Source organism: Camponotus vicinus, unplaced genomic scaffold (genome assembly GCF_025532165.1).
Source record: "Camponotus vicinus isolate PSW18456_S1 unplaced genomic scaffold, iyCamVici1.0 SCAF_5, whole genome shotgun sequence".
NCBI classification, from domain to species: Eukaryota; Metazoa; Arthropoda; class Insecta; order Hymenoptera; family Formicidae; genus Camponotus; species Camponotus vicinus.
This window is the reverse complement of record NW_028141977.1, coordinates 13584922-13604039: the sequence shown is the minus strand read 5'-3', so window position 1 is coordinate 13604039 and position 19118 is coordinate 13584922. Positions and strand designations below refer to the sequence as shown.

Sequence of the window (19118 nt, the reverse complement as noted above, 5' to 3'; positions counted from 1 at the left end):
ATACTGTTATTTAAAGTGTATTGCATATCTCAGTTTTTTAATAATACTTTCTTTTTTATAATTGATACAGAAATGGTATGTAATAAAATTTAAAGAATATAATTGAATAATTTTGCATAACATTATGTAAACATTGGAAAGAAAATTTCAATATTTTTACTAAAAATCAACCGGCTTTAAAATTTGCATTTAAAAAGTGCGATTTTTTAATTTATTTATCTAAATTATTTTCATCATGTGATCTTTCGATATTTTTTTCGATAATTACTTGAAATAAGAATATCGTTTAATAAAATGACATTTGTTGAAACCGCCACAATATTTTCATTTCTGCAATACTTCGTAATAAATATAAATTATATAAATAAATATAAAAGTAAGATACAAATCTTTTTATGTTTTTTCATTAGACGTCAATGAATGCAACGGAAATGCATGTGGAAGCAACGCAGTGTGCATCAATACCATCGGAAGCTACGATTGTCGTTGCAAGAATGGCTTCTTCGGCAATCCCTTCGTTGGATGTCGGCAGGTGCAAGTAGGTCCGTGCGCCGATCCTTCGACTTGCGTCTGCAGTGACACTGCACCATGCCCCTTCGATTATACCTGTGTTGATCATAAGTGCGTAAACCAATGCAGCGACATAAAATGCGGGCCCAGATCCGTCTGTCAGAATGGAGCATGCGTGTGTCCGCCAGGTTACAGCGGTAATCCCAACGATCTGCACAAAGGCTGTCACTTGCATGGCCACTGTTCAAACGACCTTGAATGCGAGCCCCAGGAGATTTGCTTCCAGATCGGTAAAGGCGTTCGCAAGTGCGTGGACGCCTGCAGTAAGTTGCAGTGCGGACCTAACGCACTGTGCGTCACGCAGAATCACGTGTCGGCCTGCTTGTGCATCGACGGTTACCAGGGCAATCCGAGTAATCTAGTTGAGGGTTGTCAGCCAGCCAAATCCGTGATACCAGGATGCACACATGACTCGGACTGTCAGCCAGATTCCTTCTGCATTATCTTAGATGGTGGCGTACGCGACTGCGTGAATCCCTGCAGCAAAGTGGTGTGCGGTGCTTATCAGAAGTGCGAGCCTGATGTTGTACCTGGTCATGCCACTTGTAAGTGTCAAGACGGTTACGAATGGAACCCGGTATTGTCGTCCTGCGAGAAGCCGTCAGTACCCGATTGCATTAGTGACAATGACTGTCATTCGAGCGAGGCTTGCAGGCCGGACGCGCTCGGCGTGCTTAAGTGCATGTCGCTTTGCGATGGTTTCACCTGCACCGTGAATTCTCGCTGCGTGGCCGAGAATCATCATGGCCGTTGCGATTGTCTGCCAGGCTACACAGGTAATCCGAACGATCGCCGAGGTTGTCAGAGCCCGCGCGAGAACCGTTGCACCACCGACAGCGAGTGTCCAGAGGATCAGACGTGTCGCGGCACTCCGGATGGTCCGCTCGCCTGTCAACTGGTCTGCGATTTTATCTCCTGCGGCCCGAACGCGCTCTGCGTCGTCAATAATCACGTGGCCAACTGCGAGTGTCCTCCGGGATCGTACGCTGGCGACCCGAACGACCCGACATCCGGTTGTCGCGCGGTGCCCTGCGTCTACAACATCGACTGCCCACCGGCCCAACTCTGCAACCGGCTCACGCACACCTGCTACGACGCCTGCGACGAGAATGCATGCGGAGTGAATGCCGTTTGCATCGCGGATGACCACAAAGCGATCTGCCAATGCCCGCCCGGACTGCGCCCGAACCCGGTGCCTGACGTCGAGTGCGTCGCCATCGAGACTTGCCGTCCGGACTCCTGTCACCCGACAGCGCTCTGCGTTCCTGGCCCGACGAACGAACCAGTGTGTCGATGTCCGCCCAATCACGTGGGTGATCCTTACACGAGCGGTTGCCAACCGGAGGGATATTGCTCTGGCCTCAAGGACTGTCCGGTGCATTCCATCTGCCACGATCATCGCTGTGTGAATCCGTGCGAGAATGCGTGCGGCCCCAATGCGTTTTGCGAGGTCGTGGACGGTCGGCCGAGCTGTAAATGCATCCACAGATTTGTGCCGTCTTCAAAGGGCTCGGAACATGGCTGCGTACGGGGTACGAATTACTGCACGGTGGATTCGGAATGCGAGAACAGCGTGTGTCTTGATGGACAATGCAGAGGTAATATTCGACGTTTTGATTAATTACTGAATGGATTAATGTCCCTAACAACACACATGTCCAAAAGACGTCCATAGAATATCTAAAGGACAGCCAAAGGATATTTTATATCCTCTGGATGTCCTCTCGATGACCTCTGGACATCTTTTGGACATGTGTGTTGTTAGGGGTGTGATAATTCTGTTATGTCAAACTGAAAAATTTAAATTGAAAAGTGTTTGAAAATATTATGAGAAATTGAGAATTCTTGTTGTTTTTCAGCTGTGTGTCGTTCGATCGCCGATTGTTCAGACGGAGAACAATGTATTAACAACAAATGTATGATCTCGTGCATTTCGCATTCTCAGTGTCAAGTGGATCAGGCATGTGTTAGTGGAGGATGTATTCTCGGCTGTCGCAGCAATAAAAACTGTCCAACTATCGAATCATGTATTAACAATAAGTGTCAAGGTATGCTGCAAATATTATCTATAAACATTATTTTTTATATCAATATAAATTAATGAAACAAGATATATAAGGAAATCTTAAAATGAAAACAATTTTTGCGATTATTTCTAGATCCTTGCGATAGAAAAGACATATGTGGACCAAATGCGATCTGTAGTTGCACAAATCATGCGGTTACATGCGCGTGTCCTCTTGGTTTCCACGGTAATCCTACTCCGGAACAAGGTTGCGTCCGAGTCCCGAGCACATGTCAGACTCCGCAAGACTGTCCTAGTCAACATTTGTGCGTCTCGGGATTATGTCAATGTCAATGTTCCGAACAAAATAACTGTGCGCAAGGGGAACGTTGCAAGAACGGCATTTGCGTAAAGATATGTTACAGCGATAGTAATTGTTTGCCTGGCGAACTGTGTATCGATGGTACTTGCGAAGCCGGTTGCACATCGGACGTCGGATGCAAACGCGACGAAGTGTGCATCAACAACAAGTGCAGGTATATCTTTTTATTCGACGAATTATTTTACTAAATATATTACTTATATGCTTCATACTCAAGTAGATATTTTATCCTTGTGGGAGAAGGTTTTGTAAAAGGTTTAATTTATCTTTTTAGATGTAGCCATGGATTTATCGCCGGTCCCGAACATTGCCTGGATATAAATGAATGCGAGGATCAACCGTGTCATCCGAGCGCCGAATGTATTAATCTCCACGGATCTTATCGTTGCACCTGTCCTCAAGGCACCGCGGGCGACCCCGTAGGATCGGGATGCACTCTACCGCATCAATGCACCGCGCATACGGATTGTCCGGACACGCAGGCCTGCATTCATCACAACTGTTCGGATCCATGCTCTTTCGTCGACTGCGGCTCAAATACTATTTGTACCGTTCTGGATCATACGGCTGGTTGTCAATGCCAACCTGGTTACATTGGCGATGCCTCGGGTTGCTTCAAAGTAGAATGCCTTTCCAACAGTGATTGCCCGACTGATAAATACTGCAATCAGGAAATCAACAAGTGCAGCAGTAAGTTATTGATTATAAAGATCTCGTTGCGCTTGATATATATGTTTGTTGCAAAAAAAAATGAAATGAATATCTCAGATCTTCTCTAAATCTCTCAACCTCTGTCTTCTTAGGTCCTTGTAATCAAGTAAATTGCGGATATGGTAATTGCCTGGCCATCGATCATGTCAGCGTGTGTAAATGCTATCCTGGCTTTGTTCTCGTCGGCGACATCTGCGCTGACGTTAACGAGTGTTTGCAAAATCCTTGCCACTTCTCAGCTATGTAAGCGAATCTTACAATTTTTAATAATTAATTACAAGAATTTATAATCTCTCAACCAGCAGTTTGTAATAAAATCTCAAAAATCTGTAGATGCCAGAATACGGAGGGATCGTTTGCCTGTGTATGCCCGCATGGTTTAGTAGGAGATCCATTCAAAACTGGCTGTAAGCAACCTGGCGATTGCTTCACGGATTCGGATTGTCCTAATTCAGCCGCCTGCGTCGATAATAAATGCACTAATCCATGCGATGTATCGGGAATTTGCGGTAGAAATGCGGAGTGTCTTGCACGTGATCATGTTCCAATCTGTAGATGTCCTGGACAAACAACGGGAAATCCAGCAGTAAGTATTAAATTTATTTTTTTTTAAAGAAAGAATTTTTTAAAAAGTTTTTAAAAAGTTTAAATTTTACGTATTTATAATTAATAATAATCCTCGTATATTAAAGTTAATTTAATTGCAGCATTCATTTTTACAATGATTTTATTTAACAATAATTTTCCATTTAATTAGACTTAAATAAACAAAACCTTGTATATTCTATTAAAAAATATTATATATTTTTCATTTGATTCTAACCGATCTTTTAATCGCGCTCTTTGCATTTATAGACAGAGTGTATTCACCTGGAGTGCAATTATCATAGCGACTGCAGTCAATCGGATGCATGTTTCGATCATAAATGCGTCGATCCTTGTTCCCTTTCGAACGTTTGTGGGCACGGAGCTGATTGCTCCGCGCTCAATCATAGCGCGGTTTGTACCTGTCAACCTGGTGGCACAGGTGATCCGAATCTTGGATGTACGCCGCTTCAATATTGCAAGACTGATTCTCAATGCGCAACTGGTTCGGTGTGCAATGGAGGTATATGCACAGGTAAATCAAAATCATAATTATAAATAGAATAAATAATAAAAGATGAAATGATAAAATTAATAGAAATGATAAAATTAGAAATGATAAAATTAATTTAGAAATGATAAAATTAATTTTTATTACAAGTTATGATGCCTATATTTTGTTTGTAATTCGCAGCGCTTTGCGGAAGTACGAGAGATTGCATCGGCGATCAACTCTGCATCAATGGCATTTGCCAGCCTACGTGCAGAAGCAATTCTAGCTGCCCGGAATACCAATACTGCCATAATAACATATGTGTTCAAGAATTACGTTGTACGTTAGATAATGACTGTGCGTATGACGAAAAGTGCGTTAAAAACAGTATCGGACAGGTAATCTTACGTTTTGTTATATCCATTTATTTATATATAATAAAATATCTTTTTATTAATATTTCAATTGTTGATGTATAATATATTCGTTTCTCTGTTAATTATTATAGGCGGAATGCCGTACAGCTTGTGATTTAATACTCTGTGGCCGTAATGCTGAATGTAAGGCTGATAATCACGCCGCAACGTGTTCCTGTAAGCATGGTTTCTTTGGAAACTCTAAAGATGATAAGATCGGCTGTCAGTCTATCGAATGCGAAGTCAATGAAGACTGTACTCAGGAAAAGATCTGCGATCTACACAGATGTAGAATCGCCTGCCTCGCTCATAATCCTTGTGGCGTAAATGCGATTTGCACAACGGAGAAACACGTCCAAGTAATTATTTCGAGAACATTTGAAATTATATTTTTTCGAGAGACAAAGTGATCTTTATGGTAACATGCGATTTTTATGATCTCTTCACTAGCTTTGTACATGTCAACCCGGATATACGGGAGAACCCACGCATGGTTGCGAACTGATAGATTACTGTGCAAACGCGCCTTGTGCACCAGGTGCATTGTGCGAAAACTCACGAGGACACTTTAAATGTCACTGTCAGCCTGGTACTGTCGGGGATCCTTATAACAGTGGCTGTCAACCGCCGGTAGAATGTCTCCAAGACACAGACTGTCCGCTAACTGCCAAATGCGTTAATATTAATAACGAACCGAAATGTACTGGTATGCATATCGAGTTTGTCAATTTATTTTTTATTATTGTATCTTATTTTTTATTATAATTAATTTATATTATTTTATATAATTTATATAATTTATATTATTTATATAATTTATATTATTTTATATATAATTAAATATAATATACTTAATATTTATGTAATATTTAAAAGATATATATGTCTTATATTTAACTTTCTTATTCTAGATACTTGCTCACGTACCCGATGTGGTCCAAATGCAGATTGTATCGCAGGTAATCATGCCGCAAGTTGTGAGTGTCGAGCCGATTACGAAGGTGATCCGAATAATCTGAGCGTAGGATGCCGTCCAAAACCGGTTGTCTGTTCGTCTCATGTCGATTGTTCGATCAATACCTATTGTTACGAGGGCATTTGTCGACGTGAGTAAAAGTAATCTTTATATCAAACTTCAATAGAAGAGATACTCTGTCGCATTTATAATATAATTAATATTATTTTAGCATCTTGCCAATCGCACGAGGAATGTAACTTGTCCGACGTTTGCTTGAACGGACAATGCTTGGATCCGTGCGATGTGAGAGGATCCTGCGGCATAAACGCCGAATGCAAAGTGAAAAGTCACATTAAACAATGTAGTTGTCCACCAGGCTTCACCGGTAATTCCGAAGTGGAATGCGTAAGATGTAAGTGTATGAAATGCAATTTCTTAATATTTATCATTAGAACAATCTTTTGTCACTTTGCTTACAAAATTACGATTATCCATTGTTGCTCGCAGTGCCAGTGTCCTGTCTAGGAAGCGGGGACTGCAATCAAGGCAACACCTGTCGCGAGAACGTTTGTTTACCTATTTGCACCATCGATGACGAATGTGCGTTGAACGAAAAATGCATTCGTGGCAACTGCTTGCTAACTTGTCGACTGGACAACGATTGTTTCCTGGGCCACATTTGCCTGAATAATATGTGCACTTTCGGCTGTCGCGCTGATGAGGATTGCAACGCGAACGAGGCGTGTTCAGGCAACAAGTGCGTAAATCCGTGCGAAGTCACGCCGTGCGGACCAAATGCCAAGTGCACCGTCTTCAACCAACGCGCCACATGCTCCTGTCCCTCAGGCTTCATACCAAATCCGACGGCCAAGGTCGCGTGCCTGAGGTCACCCGGTCCGACTTGTGCGACTAATCGAGAGTGTGCCGTGGGTATGGCTTGTGTTGCCGGTACATGTACATCTGTGTGCTCGACCGACGCGAACTGCTTGAGCAACGAGAGATGCGACAGCTCCGGTATATGTAAATCACTCTGTAGACGGGACGAAGACTGCAGGAGTGGCGAGATTTGCGAAGGACTGGTATGCGTTTCCGGTTGTCGAGCGGACATCGAGTGCCAGGATAATTATGCGTGTATAAACAATCAATGTATAGGTGAGAATTCTCTATTAATATTCTTCTTAAAAATTCTCTTTTGCATAACGAGAAGCTATTAGCTGAATTTATAATTTTGCTTTTTTGTAAATTATGTTTTTTATCTAATCAAAAGGCATACAAGTATATGTTATTTTTTATCTTTACTTTTACAGATCCATGCTCATTGCCTGGTGCTTGCGGTGTAAATGCCAAGTGCACTACTGTCAACCACCAAAAGATATGCACGTGCTCGTCGCCTTTAATAGGAGACGCTCGTATCGGATGCAAGCAGGCTTTCCTTTCTTGCTCGTCTGAACTCGAATGTTTACCGGGACAAACGTGCTATGGCAGATCTTGTTATTCCACATGCCGAAGGTAAGAAACCATATGAATATGATGAACAAATTTTCACAATGTTCCAATGCTAAATAATTGTATTTTTCTCAGTGATGCAAATTGCTTGAGCGATGAACGATGCGACGGCGGTATTTGTAAAGCTATATGTAACAGCGATGATCACTGCGTTGCAAATCAAATATGCCACAATCGCATGTGCGACATTGGATGTCGCAGCGATAATACGTGTCCAAGTGATGAATCTTGTATCAACAATCAATGCAGAAGTAAGTGTATGGTTGCACATGTATAAATTATCTATACATATTATGAAAATATCAGATTTCTCAATGATCGAGTGATGCAATCGATTGCATTCTTATCTTCAGATTCATGCGAGGGTGGCAAGGCGTGCGGAGAGTGTGCCGGCTGTCGCGTTGTAAATCACGTAGCTCAATGTAACTGTCCCGCTAATTATTACGGCAATGCATTGATCAATTGCGCCAAGACCATGATTCCTTGCGACGGTCTGTGCGAGTGCGACGAGATCGGTTTTTGCACTACCAGTTGCCATAATCAGAACGACTGTTCTTGCGGAGAGATTTGTCACAGTGGAAAATGTCGCATCAAGTGCGACATCAACAACGCCTGTCCAAAAGTGAGTTCTGAGAATTTTAGTCTATTTTTTTTAATTAGTATATTAATATATTGTAAAAATATTAAATATATATTATTTGAAAAATTATTTTTATTAATACACTTTTTTTTTATTAAATACAGGGTTACGTATGCGATGGAGGCTTGTGTCTGATCGGATGTCGCACTCATTCCGACTGTCCGTCGTCGTTATCATGCACGAATGGTCAATGTGAAAATCCATGTTCCGCTCATGGATCACCCTGTGGAATAAACGCACTCTGCCGCGTCTCGAATCATCGCGCGGTCTGCTTATGCCCGGAAGGCTACCAAGGCGAGCCGAGCCAGGAATGCTATCAACTGGAGTGCCATCACGACAACGATTGCGAGCCGAACAAGCATTGCAGCGAGTACGGAGTCTGTACAAATCCATGCTTACAGCATGGCGTTTGCGGCTTTAATGCGCAATGTCGAGTGATCAACAGAAAGGCGCAGTGTTCCTGCCCGCCAGGACATTTCGGCAATCCAAAGATCAATTGCAAGAAAGGTAAATCTATTACGTGTAAAAATTATATTCATGAATGAAATAATTATATACACATATAATTATATACATAATATATATAATTATATACATACACGTGTATTGATTATTTTCAGGCGGAGATGAATGTTTACGAAGACCTTGCGGTATTAATGCCAAATGCCGAGAGACTCTAAATGGTTTTGAATGCACGTGTGATCCGGGATGCCACGGTGATCCACATCAAGTGTGCCTCTGCGATGGCGATCTGTGCAAAGACACTCGTTGCGGTGTCAATGCGGCCTGTCGAATTTATAAGAATCAACCGCAGTGTTATTGCCCATCGAATTATCCATCAGGCGACCCGATTCACGCATGTATGTATTATACCTTTTTTATTTTGATAAAGGATTTAATATACATTAATAAAAGAAATAAAACTGTAACGATGCCTCTGAAAGAGGAAACTTAAAGGAAATCTTACATCTTTTTATAACTTTTTTTAAATAAATGAAATATGAAATGGGAAAAATATAATAATACAAAATCTCAGAAATATGTTTCAATATTACAGCAGTTAATATTTGTTATTTATCTCTGCGATCATCAGCGTTATTAATAATTTGCTGATACAGGTAGCTCGGATAGAGATTTAGGAGACTGTCGAACGAATGGATGCGGAAAGAATGCCGAATGCATTCGAGACGGTGCTATATTCGTCTGCCGATGTCCACCAGGTACTAGCGGATCGCCTGATATCGAGTGCACAACAGGTAGGAAAATGCAGCCTATTACTAACTTTTTAACCGAGCAGATTGATTAATTTTATGTACAGCATTTGTGACTAGCGAGCAATACTGACAATCACAGGAACATGGTCCGTAGCATAACCATGTATCGTCTAGTAGGATTTTTTTTTTAGTAAAACATAGATGTATTAATCGAGTGAAATTGTTAACATTGAGAGACAGATGTGATTGGACCAGTATGCAATCGCCATGCTATACTGGATATTTACATATATTTATCCACAGCAAAGAGAGTACAACATTATAAATGTACATATATAAATATATATACAATATAAGACATATATACATATATACATAAATACATATATATATATATATATATATATATATATATATACATACATACAATATAAGACATACTGTACATAATTTTTGATTGAAAGAAAACACATACCTTACACGTATCTCACACATAACTTTATATGTAGAATGTTTATTTCAGTATCCAATCTGTCTAGAGGATGTACTCGTTTATAGTGCCACTTGAATACAAGGAGGTACACATTTACAATCGACACCATTTATATATATATGTATACATATATATCTATATTTTAGGATTAGTACAGATTGGGAACTGCGAAAGGGACATTCTCATATACCCATGCTTGATATTTGCTGATATTCACGGGTTTTATTATTTCCTCCTATTCTGAAATCTGTGGGGGCTTGTGTTGTAAATATCGCTGCTTGCCGTTGTAATTTCTTCGAGAAGATATATTTTGATAAAGTGTAAAGTCGTTGTTATTTACTCTATACTTCTTCACAGAGCTACCCTACTTTCATCATATATAAATACAAAGCATGTGGTTTATGTTATTTGTGAGAAAGTTTCTTTTCACAGTTCTTATAAATGCTTTTTTCTTTTTTTTTCCTGTCCCACCTACGACCCACCACGACTGACTCTACACCGTTCAACTACACCACTATTGTGTGACAATAGAGCGCGAATGCACCAGCGACTTAGAGTGCCCCAATGAAAAAGCCTGCATAAATCTACAATGTCTGGACCCGTGCGCGCTACGCGGTGCCTGTGGGATCAATGCTCTGTGTCGAGTGGTTCTGCACAAGCCGCGTTGCTCGTGCCCGCAGTGCTATATCGGCATGCCCCATACGGCCTGCCATCCAGATTCTAAATGCGATACGCTCAATCCTAAACCTACGCCGAGCATCGGTTGTTCCTCCGATCACGACTGTCCGGAGAGTCTCTCCTGCCACTCCCAGACAGGCGAGTGTCGCGATCCATGTTTGAGTTATCGGTATACCTGCGAGGTCAACAAGAGGTGTCAGGTGCGGAATCGTAAACCTACGTGCGTTTGCAAATACGGCTTCGTGGTCAACGAAATCGGGGAATTGACCTGTGCCCCTGACACGCTCACCTGCTCGAGGGACTTCGATTGCCCGTCGAACGCCGCGTGCGTCAACGGGAAATGTCAGAATCCCTGTAACGTGCGAAACAAAAGACCGTGTCCGGCCGATAAAACCTGCGATGTCCTGGACCACCGTCCCGTGTGCATTTGCACCAAAAACTGCAATCCCTCCCTCTCCATTTGCCTGCGAGACAGTGGCTGCTCTCCAGACTTGGCGTGCCGCAACTATCGCTGCGTGGACCCATGCAGAAACTCCACCTGTCCGGCTGATGCCCCCTGTTACGTGGAGGAGCACAAGCCTATCTGCAAGTTCTGTCCCCCCGGCTTTGTGCCAGATACTAAATACGGATGCATGAAAGGTAAACACCATTTCTCAGAAACTAGTCTGAGTCTTGTCATTAGCCGTTTTATCACGTCTTTTACATTGCCTGGCCTTACACGAGACATACAATTGCTACTTTTCAGTCTTTTCATCGTTCAGACAACAAAATATGCTTAAAATTTTAAATCATTCTCTTCTTCTATGATTGTTTGCGGCTATTTTAATATATTCGCGGAATTGCTTTTAATTAAGAAATTGCTTTATGCATTTTAAATGGATATTTTTTTGTTGTCTGGACGCATATTTCAGGTTCCGAGTTACAGATACAAGTATCTCTTTCCCATACCTTAAACTCCCGCTCTACTCTGCCGATTTCCTCTGCCGATTTACTCTGAAGGATTTTTCCGTTACATCTGTCTCTGTAAAGACCTAAAATATAATGTTTCTTATAATCAGCTTATCTATTACGATGCGAGCATGCTAACTCTTAATTTGTAGTAATTGAAATAAACTGTAAACTGATCTGTAGCGTAGCCTAATTAAAGTCGCTTCTCGATTTCAATTTTTTACCACTTTATCAGTTATTATGTTTACGTTATATTATATCCGCAGCAGTTCTTCACCCCATGCCTAAGCCAGTTTGTGAGTCTGATGATGACTGCAGTGACGTAGAAGCCTGCGTCGAAAGTTCCTGCGTTGATCCCTGTATCAACGAATGTCAATTGGCAGTTCAATGTCGGGTTGAAGCGCACAGGCCTATTTGCAGTTGCGATCCTAACGACAAACATTGTTTATATAGTGGCATAACAACATTACGTTCTATAGATTCAGATTACACATCTTCCGAAACCATTCGTACCACATTACAAACAACAACAAGTATTAATATTCCGTCGACTACACCTCCTATTTCCACCACAGATACAATCGTTGCACAAACGGAAGAAAATACAGTTCCTTTAACTGAAATTACTGAAAATGTTACCACCGAAATGATAAGTGTATCAGATACAACAGTTGTATCGACAGAAATCGTTACCGAGTTTTCGGAATATACGACAAGTGTATCTTCAACATTGAACGCAACCGAAGTTAATATTTTAAACGATACTTTAATTGCAACAACAAACGTTGATATTTTAGAGAACGTTACATCTAGTCGTTTTACCACTTCAATATTCGAAAGTACTGATTTTATTGAAACTACTTCAACAGAATATACAAGAGCACGTACGACTTCTGGAATTGAATCGACAACTACTTCTCTTATTCCTACAGAAGAAATTATTACAGAAAATATATCTTCGTCTACCATAACTGCAGCAACAATAAGTGAATTTGAATCTGATTATGAAAAAAATTTTACAACAGTCGAAACATTAGAAACAACTACTATTCCGACTTTTTCATTTAATCGTACCAACACTATTAATACCACAATTTCTGATCAGGACATTGAAACAACAACAATTTCTAAATCGACGGAAGTAAGCAGCCTTACAGAAGTTCCTGAAAATGTAACTATGGTTCCTACTACAGAAGTTCCTAATGTAGATGTTGAAAAAACTTCAATAGCTACAACGATACCATATCTTACTACTACAGAATCTAAAGAATTAACAGTAAAACCATTAGAAAAAATTACTGAGCCATATATGGAAAATACAACTAGCATGATGAGTACTACGATGCTTTCTATGGAAACAGATCATACGGTATCCTCTCCGAATCTCCTAGAACACCCTGAAACATCTACAATAAATATTGAACGTGCCAATGAAGCTACACAAGAATTGAGCACTGAAACTGAATCATTACATACGACTGAGTCTTATGTAAAAGATACCACTCCATTAACAATAATTACATCTGAGTCTCCTATATCTACGACAAACGAGTCAACTACTGATAATATTCAGAAAAGCACTGATATTTCTACAATAAATCAATCTATCACTGAACAATACACTACATCTCAATTTACAGAAGGATACTCTACGAGACAGTTTGAAACATCACAACAACCTACAGAACAATACACAACTTTGAAACAATACACTACGTCTGAACAGCCTACAGAACAGGTTTTTACTACTGAAGAATATACTACATCTGAATTTTCTACAGACAAATATTCCACAATAAAATTACTCGAGACGTCGCAACAATCTACAGAACAATATACTACTACGACACAATATGTCGAGGAATCTACAAAATATATTTCTACTACCGAACATGGCACGTCGGAACATACCACGGAAGAACGTTCTACAGAACATTTTACGACATCAGAACAGACTACAAAACAGTACACTACATTTGAACAACCTACAGAGCAGATCTCGACTACAGAGCAATATAGCACTCCGGAATATGCTACAGAGCGATATTCTACAATAGAATTTACAACATCGCAGCAACCTACGGAACAATACACTACTTCGAAACAATACAACGAAGGATTTACAGAATATATTTCCACTACAGAACGTTATGATACATCGGAACATAGCACAAAAGAACATTCCACTACAGAACAGCTTACGACACCAGAACAGACTACAGAACAACACACTACATTTGCACAACCTACAGAACAGGTTTCAACTACGGAACAATATACTTCTGAATATTTTATGGAAGAATATTCTACTACGGAACAGCTTAAAACATCACAGCAATCTACAGAAGAAACTACTACTTCGAAACAGTATACTATGATTGAAAAGTCGACAGAACAGACTTCCACTACGGAACGTTATAGCACAGAAGAACATTTTATTACAAAACAGTTTGAAACATCAAAGCAGCCCACAGAACAACCTACTGAACAATCTACAGAACAGATCTCTATTACAGGATACAGTACTCTTGAATATCCTACAGAAGAGCATTCTACTACAAAAGAACAGCCCATCCCATCTACAGAATCTACAGAACAGATCTCTATTACAGGATACAGTACTCTTGAATATCCTACAGAAGAACATTCTACTACAAAAGAACAGTCCATCCCATCTACGCAATTCTTTACTACAGTACCACAAAGTACAACTGAATACTCTACAGAAGAATATTCCACTGTAGAGAATCTTACTACATTTGAAACATCCACAGAACAATACTCGACGGAACAATATACGTCTGAGAAGCACATACCAACGGAATATTCTACAACAGAACAATATGCGACAATGCAATATTCTACAGAACAATCCACCACGCCTGAAATTGCTTGGAATAAAACAGATATGACTTGCAACTTGGATACGGATTGTACAGAATGCGAGATTTGCGTGGATCGTCTATGCCAGAATCCGTGTAAGGCCAGTAATCCATGCCCAGAGAACGTCTTATGCGACGTTCTGAATCATCGACCTGTGTGCTTAGAATCAGAGCAGAGTACGTCTAATTGTAGCATACTCCCAGGTAAAGATTTTTCTCGTTGGGAGTTTTGTAATTGTGGTATCATTTCATGTGTCTCTGTCACACCGATCTTCTCTACAAGCTTCCTCCAATGTGAGCCCATTATTATTGTATCCAGATAAAAATTGGAAGCAACCAATTCTGGAGAATATAAACATTGCTTGCCGAATGATCGGTCGGTTTCATGAAATGGCTCATTTGTGTAATGAATGAGACAATGTCATCGATATATCATAAGGGCGACGCGTAAATCGAACACCTATATCCCATATGATTTCGGCCGTGCCGAAAATTGTCGACAGACAGTCAAACACTGTCTTTCCAAATGCAGACGAGGACTGCTGCATTAGCGCTCTTTGCATGATTATGTATGTTAACACGCTTTTGCACGACTTCCTGTGTTTTACAGCGCTATTTAACATGTAATAAATTGCATCTTTCATCTATGCTCTGGGCAAATCGTCTTTTATGCACATTATCCACTTGCATATAAAGAAATTTTTATCACAAGATCAATGTTATTGTAAATAATATAGAATGTAATCACGAAAGAAAATTTTACTTGAAGATAGACGCATCAATGTCTCTCTTAGTTGCGCTCTTATATTTGACACATAATGCAAATATCATTATATATATCTCATAAAAAAGAGTACATTGTTCTTGTTCATGTTTATGTATTGCACTGGCGCAATGCCTATGTGATAGACCTAAGTAAAATGTTATAGCTACCGTTTTTTTTTTTTTGATAGAATATACCAAGATATAGTGGTTAAAGATTAGGTCAAATAGATTTGGGACGTATTAATGGGACGATACTCTCGTCTCGCTCATGACATTAATTTCCGCATTTAATGTATATTTGTTCCGTTAGATGTGAAATGCACGACACATAACGACTGTCCCGTCCAATTGGCTTGCGTGAATCAACAATGCGTGAATCCTTGCAACTTGGGCAATCCATGCGACTTCGTCGAAGCTTGTCATGTCCAATACCATAGGCCGGTCTGTGTCAAAGGTAAAATTCATGATTAAGTCGAATAATTTTACATGTATTTATTTGTGAAAGAAATCATTATTTTATATTTATTTTATATTATTTAATATTTACTTTATATTTACTTTATATTATTTAATTATTTTAGTGGATAGCAATGAAGCGGAGTGTCCTTACTGTCCACCCGGTATGCAGTGCGATCTGTCAACAAACACATGTGTCAAAGGTTTGTACGAGCATCAACATTCTGTTTGGATGCATCTAATTTTATTTCCATTTATAGCCACCGAAAGATTTGTAAATATGTATGTACTGTACATATGCATATTTCACGTATATATTTTGCAAATTATATACATAAGATTCTTCTTTCTTTCAAAAAAGCACAGAATATTTATTTAATAATACTATTACTATTAAATGTGCATGATCGCGACAAACGCGATCTTTTCGAGATATTCATGTCTTTCTTTTATTTAGGAGAATGTTCTTCTCCTAATACGCATACTTTCGCACATGTACCAGAAAAGTTAATGTAATAAAAAAGAAGAAAAAGTCACACACAGGCTGCGCAAAGAAAACTTTTTTCATTTCTACAATTCGCGTGCACTACACTTTCTGGGGCTACATGGGCTTTCTCACTCTTTCTCTAGCGGGTTGCACTAGCAACAGGGATTGTCCGCTGACAGAGGCGTGCATCGGGCATACTTGTCAGGAGCCGTGTCTAGTTCGAAATCCTTGCGCGGAACATGCTGTTTGTATTAACACGAATCATGGAGCAGACTGCAGTTGTGAAGAAGGCTATCACGGAAACGGATTCTCCTATTGTGATTTGCGTAAGTTTTGAAGATATAAAAAATAAATAAATAATATAATAATAAATTGATATTAAAATTATGTTTTACCATTTTAGTAGAAGAAGCCAAAAATATTTGCCAATATAATGAAGACTGTCCTCCGAATAAATATTGCGATCGGCTCAATAGACAGTGTATCAATCCTTGCGTCGAGTTTGACTGCGGAGAAAACACGAAGTGCATCTCTAGTAACCATGAGGCGCAGTGCACGTGTCTTCCAGGATATCAAGGAAATCCTCATATTGGTTGTCAGGAGATACCGATTTCCGATCCTTGCGTTCCAAGTCCTTGCGGTTTGAATGCGTTGTGCGAGAATGATAATGGAAACCCCGTCTGTTTCTGTCCAAAAGGTCTAACAGGAAGCCCCTTCGAGCAATGCAGTATGTATAAAGTTTTACCGAATATTATAACAATTTTATTTATGTATACTCCAGTTTATAAATGTGTAAATAATTTATCATACCAAGAAATATTATTGCGAAATGTAAAAATAAATATTTCTCTAACAATGAATTTCACTAACAAATCGATTATGTGATGTATCTAGTTCCTGAAGGCGATCAATGCGATGGCGATCCTTGCGGTGCTAACTCGGGCTGCCGAGTGGTTAACGGACAAGTGAAATGCTTCTGCCTGCCAGGATACGAAGGAAATCCGCCGCACTCTCCATGTACACTTCCCAGCACTTCCTGCGATCCTTCTCCATGTGGCCCCAATACTCGCTGTTCTGTATTGGAGAATGGCTTCGCGAAGTGTACCTGTCTACCTGGATATATCGAAAGTCCGAACACTATTCGAGGATGCGTGCCGAAAGCCGATCAATGCGAATTTAATCCGTGCGGTTTTGGAGCGAGATGCAACAGCACAAGAGTACCACCTTGTTACTGTCCGGATCTCATGATTGGAAATCCATACAAGAGTTGCGGAGGTAATCATTACCGTTTCATTCATATCCGCTTTGTTTCTTAATTTTTATATGTAATATCACGTCAATTTATATAACAGAAAAAAGTGTCAGATATATGTTTACAATTAATTACATGATATTTAACAATTTTTCTACATCTCTATACTGTCAAATCTATTTTTTATGATGTATATACAATTAAAATTATATCATAAATTTATATACCATAATGATAATAATAATAATAATATAGAAATAAATCTTGAGCGATTTAATAATATCGATCAAAAAGAGGCTTTAGCAAATATAAAAAATTGAAAATTGTAGTTTTGCATATTCAATGCATTTTTTTAAATTTTCATAAACAAACTTTATCTTTATAGAATATAAATTCTTGAGAAGTTTCATTTTATTTTTTTAAGCTGCGTATATTTTAAATCTTTCTTAAATATATATCTTCCTTTTAAATTTTTCAAATTTATAGTAATATTATATTAATTTATAGCAAAAATATTTTATAGCCTTCTATAATATTTACCTTAATATAATCGATTGTAATAATCGAATTAATTATGTGTAGCACGACCGGCAGAACCATATGACCCTTGTTTGCTATCACCTTGCGGCAAGAACGCCATTTGCACGGCGGTTGACGGTATAGCTAAATGCACATGCATACCGCCATTTGTTGGCAATCCTTATATGGACGGTTGCGAAGCCGAGTGTATTATTAATCAAGATTGCGAGAGTCATCTGGCTTGCTTCAATCAACATTGCAGAGATCCATGTCCAGGCGTGTGCGGTGCGAATGCGCACTGCGAAGTTGTCAATCACCTTCCAATGTGTTCTTGCTTGCCGGGATACACCGGTGATCCATTCAGAGCCTGCAAAGTGGAGAAACCTTGTATGTAGACATTTTTCAGTTTATTTAGGCATTCTCAATATACTTTGTATATTCGCTTTGTTTCTTATTTAATACATATAATACTATGTCAATTTATATGTAAAAAAAAATATCAAATTAATATTGACTTAATTATATGATATTTAAAAATTTTTTTACATCTCTATATTGCCAAATATTCTACTTTAAAGTGCATATACGATCAAAATTATATGGTAAATTTATATTGACCGTAAGAATAAAATAAAATAATAAGATAGAATAAAATAAAATAATAAAATAATGTAGAAAGAAGTATGTATTGATCTGATTTGGCTGTAATTTTTACAGTCGTACCAGATCAGAATCCGTGTATGCCATCGCCATGCGGTCCGCATAGTATTTGTCGTGTGATGAACGATCGTGCAGTTTGCTCTTGTAGTCCGGGTTATCAGGGTACTCCGCCGCATTGTCGTCCAGAGTGTCTCGTCAGCACTGAATGTCCGGCTCATCTGGCTTGTATTAATCAAAAGTGTAATGATCCATGCCCGGGATTGTGCGGCTTGAATGCCGATTGCCAAGTCATCAATCACAATCCTATCTGTAGTTGTCCTCGTCAGTATATTGGCGATCCATTCACGCATTGCGCTAAAGAAGGTAATACATTACGTTAGCAAATTTTAGTAATTAATCTATTAAATAAAAAATAAATACAGATTGTTCATATGTTGCTAATTAATAGCGACAAAAAAGCAAATAATATTCAATTAATAACTAAAACATGTTTGATTT

At 39.3% G+C, this 19118-nt stretch overlaps 1 protein-coding gene across 1 annotated transcript in view; it reads left to right on the top strand.

The window, feature by feature from the left end:
* The window catches only part of Dpy (fibrillin-like protein dumpy), a 103370-nt gene that overhangs the window by 37424 nt on the left and 46828 nt on the right, over positions 1-19118 (top strand). The window contains exons 21-48 of the mRNA XM_083100332.1: positions 411-2168; positions 2430-2618; positions 2730-3111; positions 3232-3647; positions 3761-3911; positions 4002-4254; positions 4524-4788; positions 4948-5144; positions 5255-5521; positions 5613-5868; positions 6074-6268; positions 6350-6532; positions 6628-7272; positions 7428-7629; positions 7702-7877; positions 7980-8248; positions 8371-8773; positions 8887-9126; positions 9385-9522; positions 10505-11290; positions 11866-14685; positions 15557-15700; positions 15828-15905; positions 16333-16515; positions 16593-16916; positions 17084-17464; positions 18024-18347; positions 18678-18983. Coding sequence (XP_082956458.1) covers positions 411-2168; positions 2430-2618; positions 2730-3111; positions 3232-3647; positions 3761-3911; positions 4002-4254; positions 4524-4788; positions 4948-5144; positions 5255-5521; positions 5613-5868; positions 6074-6268; positions 6350-6532; positions 6628-7272; positions 7428-7629; positions 7702-7877; positions 7980-8248; positions 8371-8773; positions 8887-9126; positions 9385-9522; positions 10505-11290; positions 11866-14685; positions 15557-15700; positions 15828-15905; positions 16333-16515; positions 16593-16916; positions 17084-17464; positions 18024-18347; positions 18678-18983 — 11931 coding nt within the window. The remainder of the gene's footprint in view (positions 1-410; positions 2169-2429; positions 2619-2729; positions 3112-3231; positions 3648-3760; positions 3912-4001; positions 4255-4523; positions 4789-4947; positions 5145-5254; positions 5522-5612; positions 5869-6073; positions 6269-6349; positions 6533-6627; positions 7273-7427; positions 7630-7701; positions 7878-7979; positions 8249-8370; positions 8774-8886; positions 9127-9384; positions 9523-10504; positions 11291-11865; positions 14686-15556; positions 15701-15827; positions 15906-16332; positions 16516-16592; positions 16917-17083; positions 17465-18023; positions 18348-18677; positions 18984-19118) is intronic.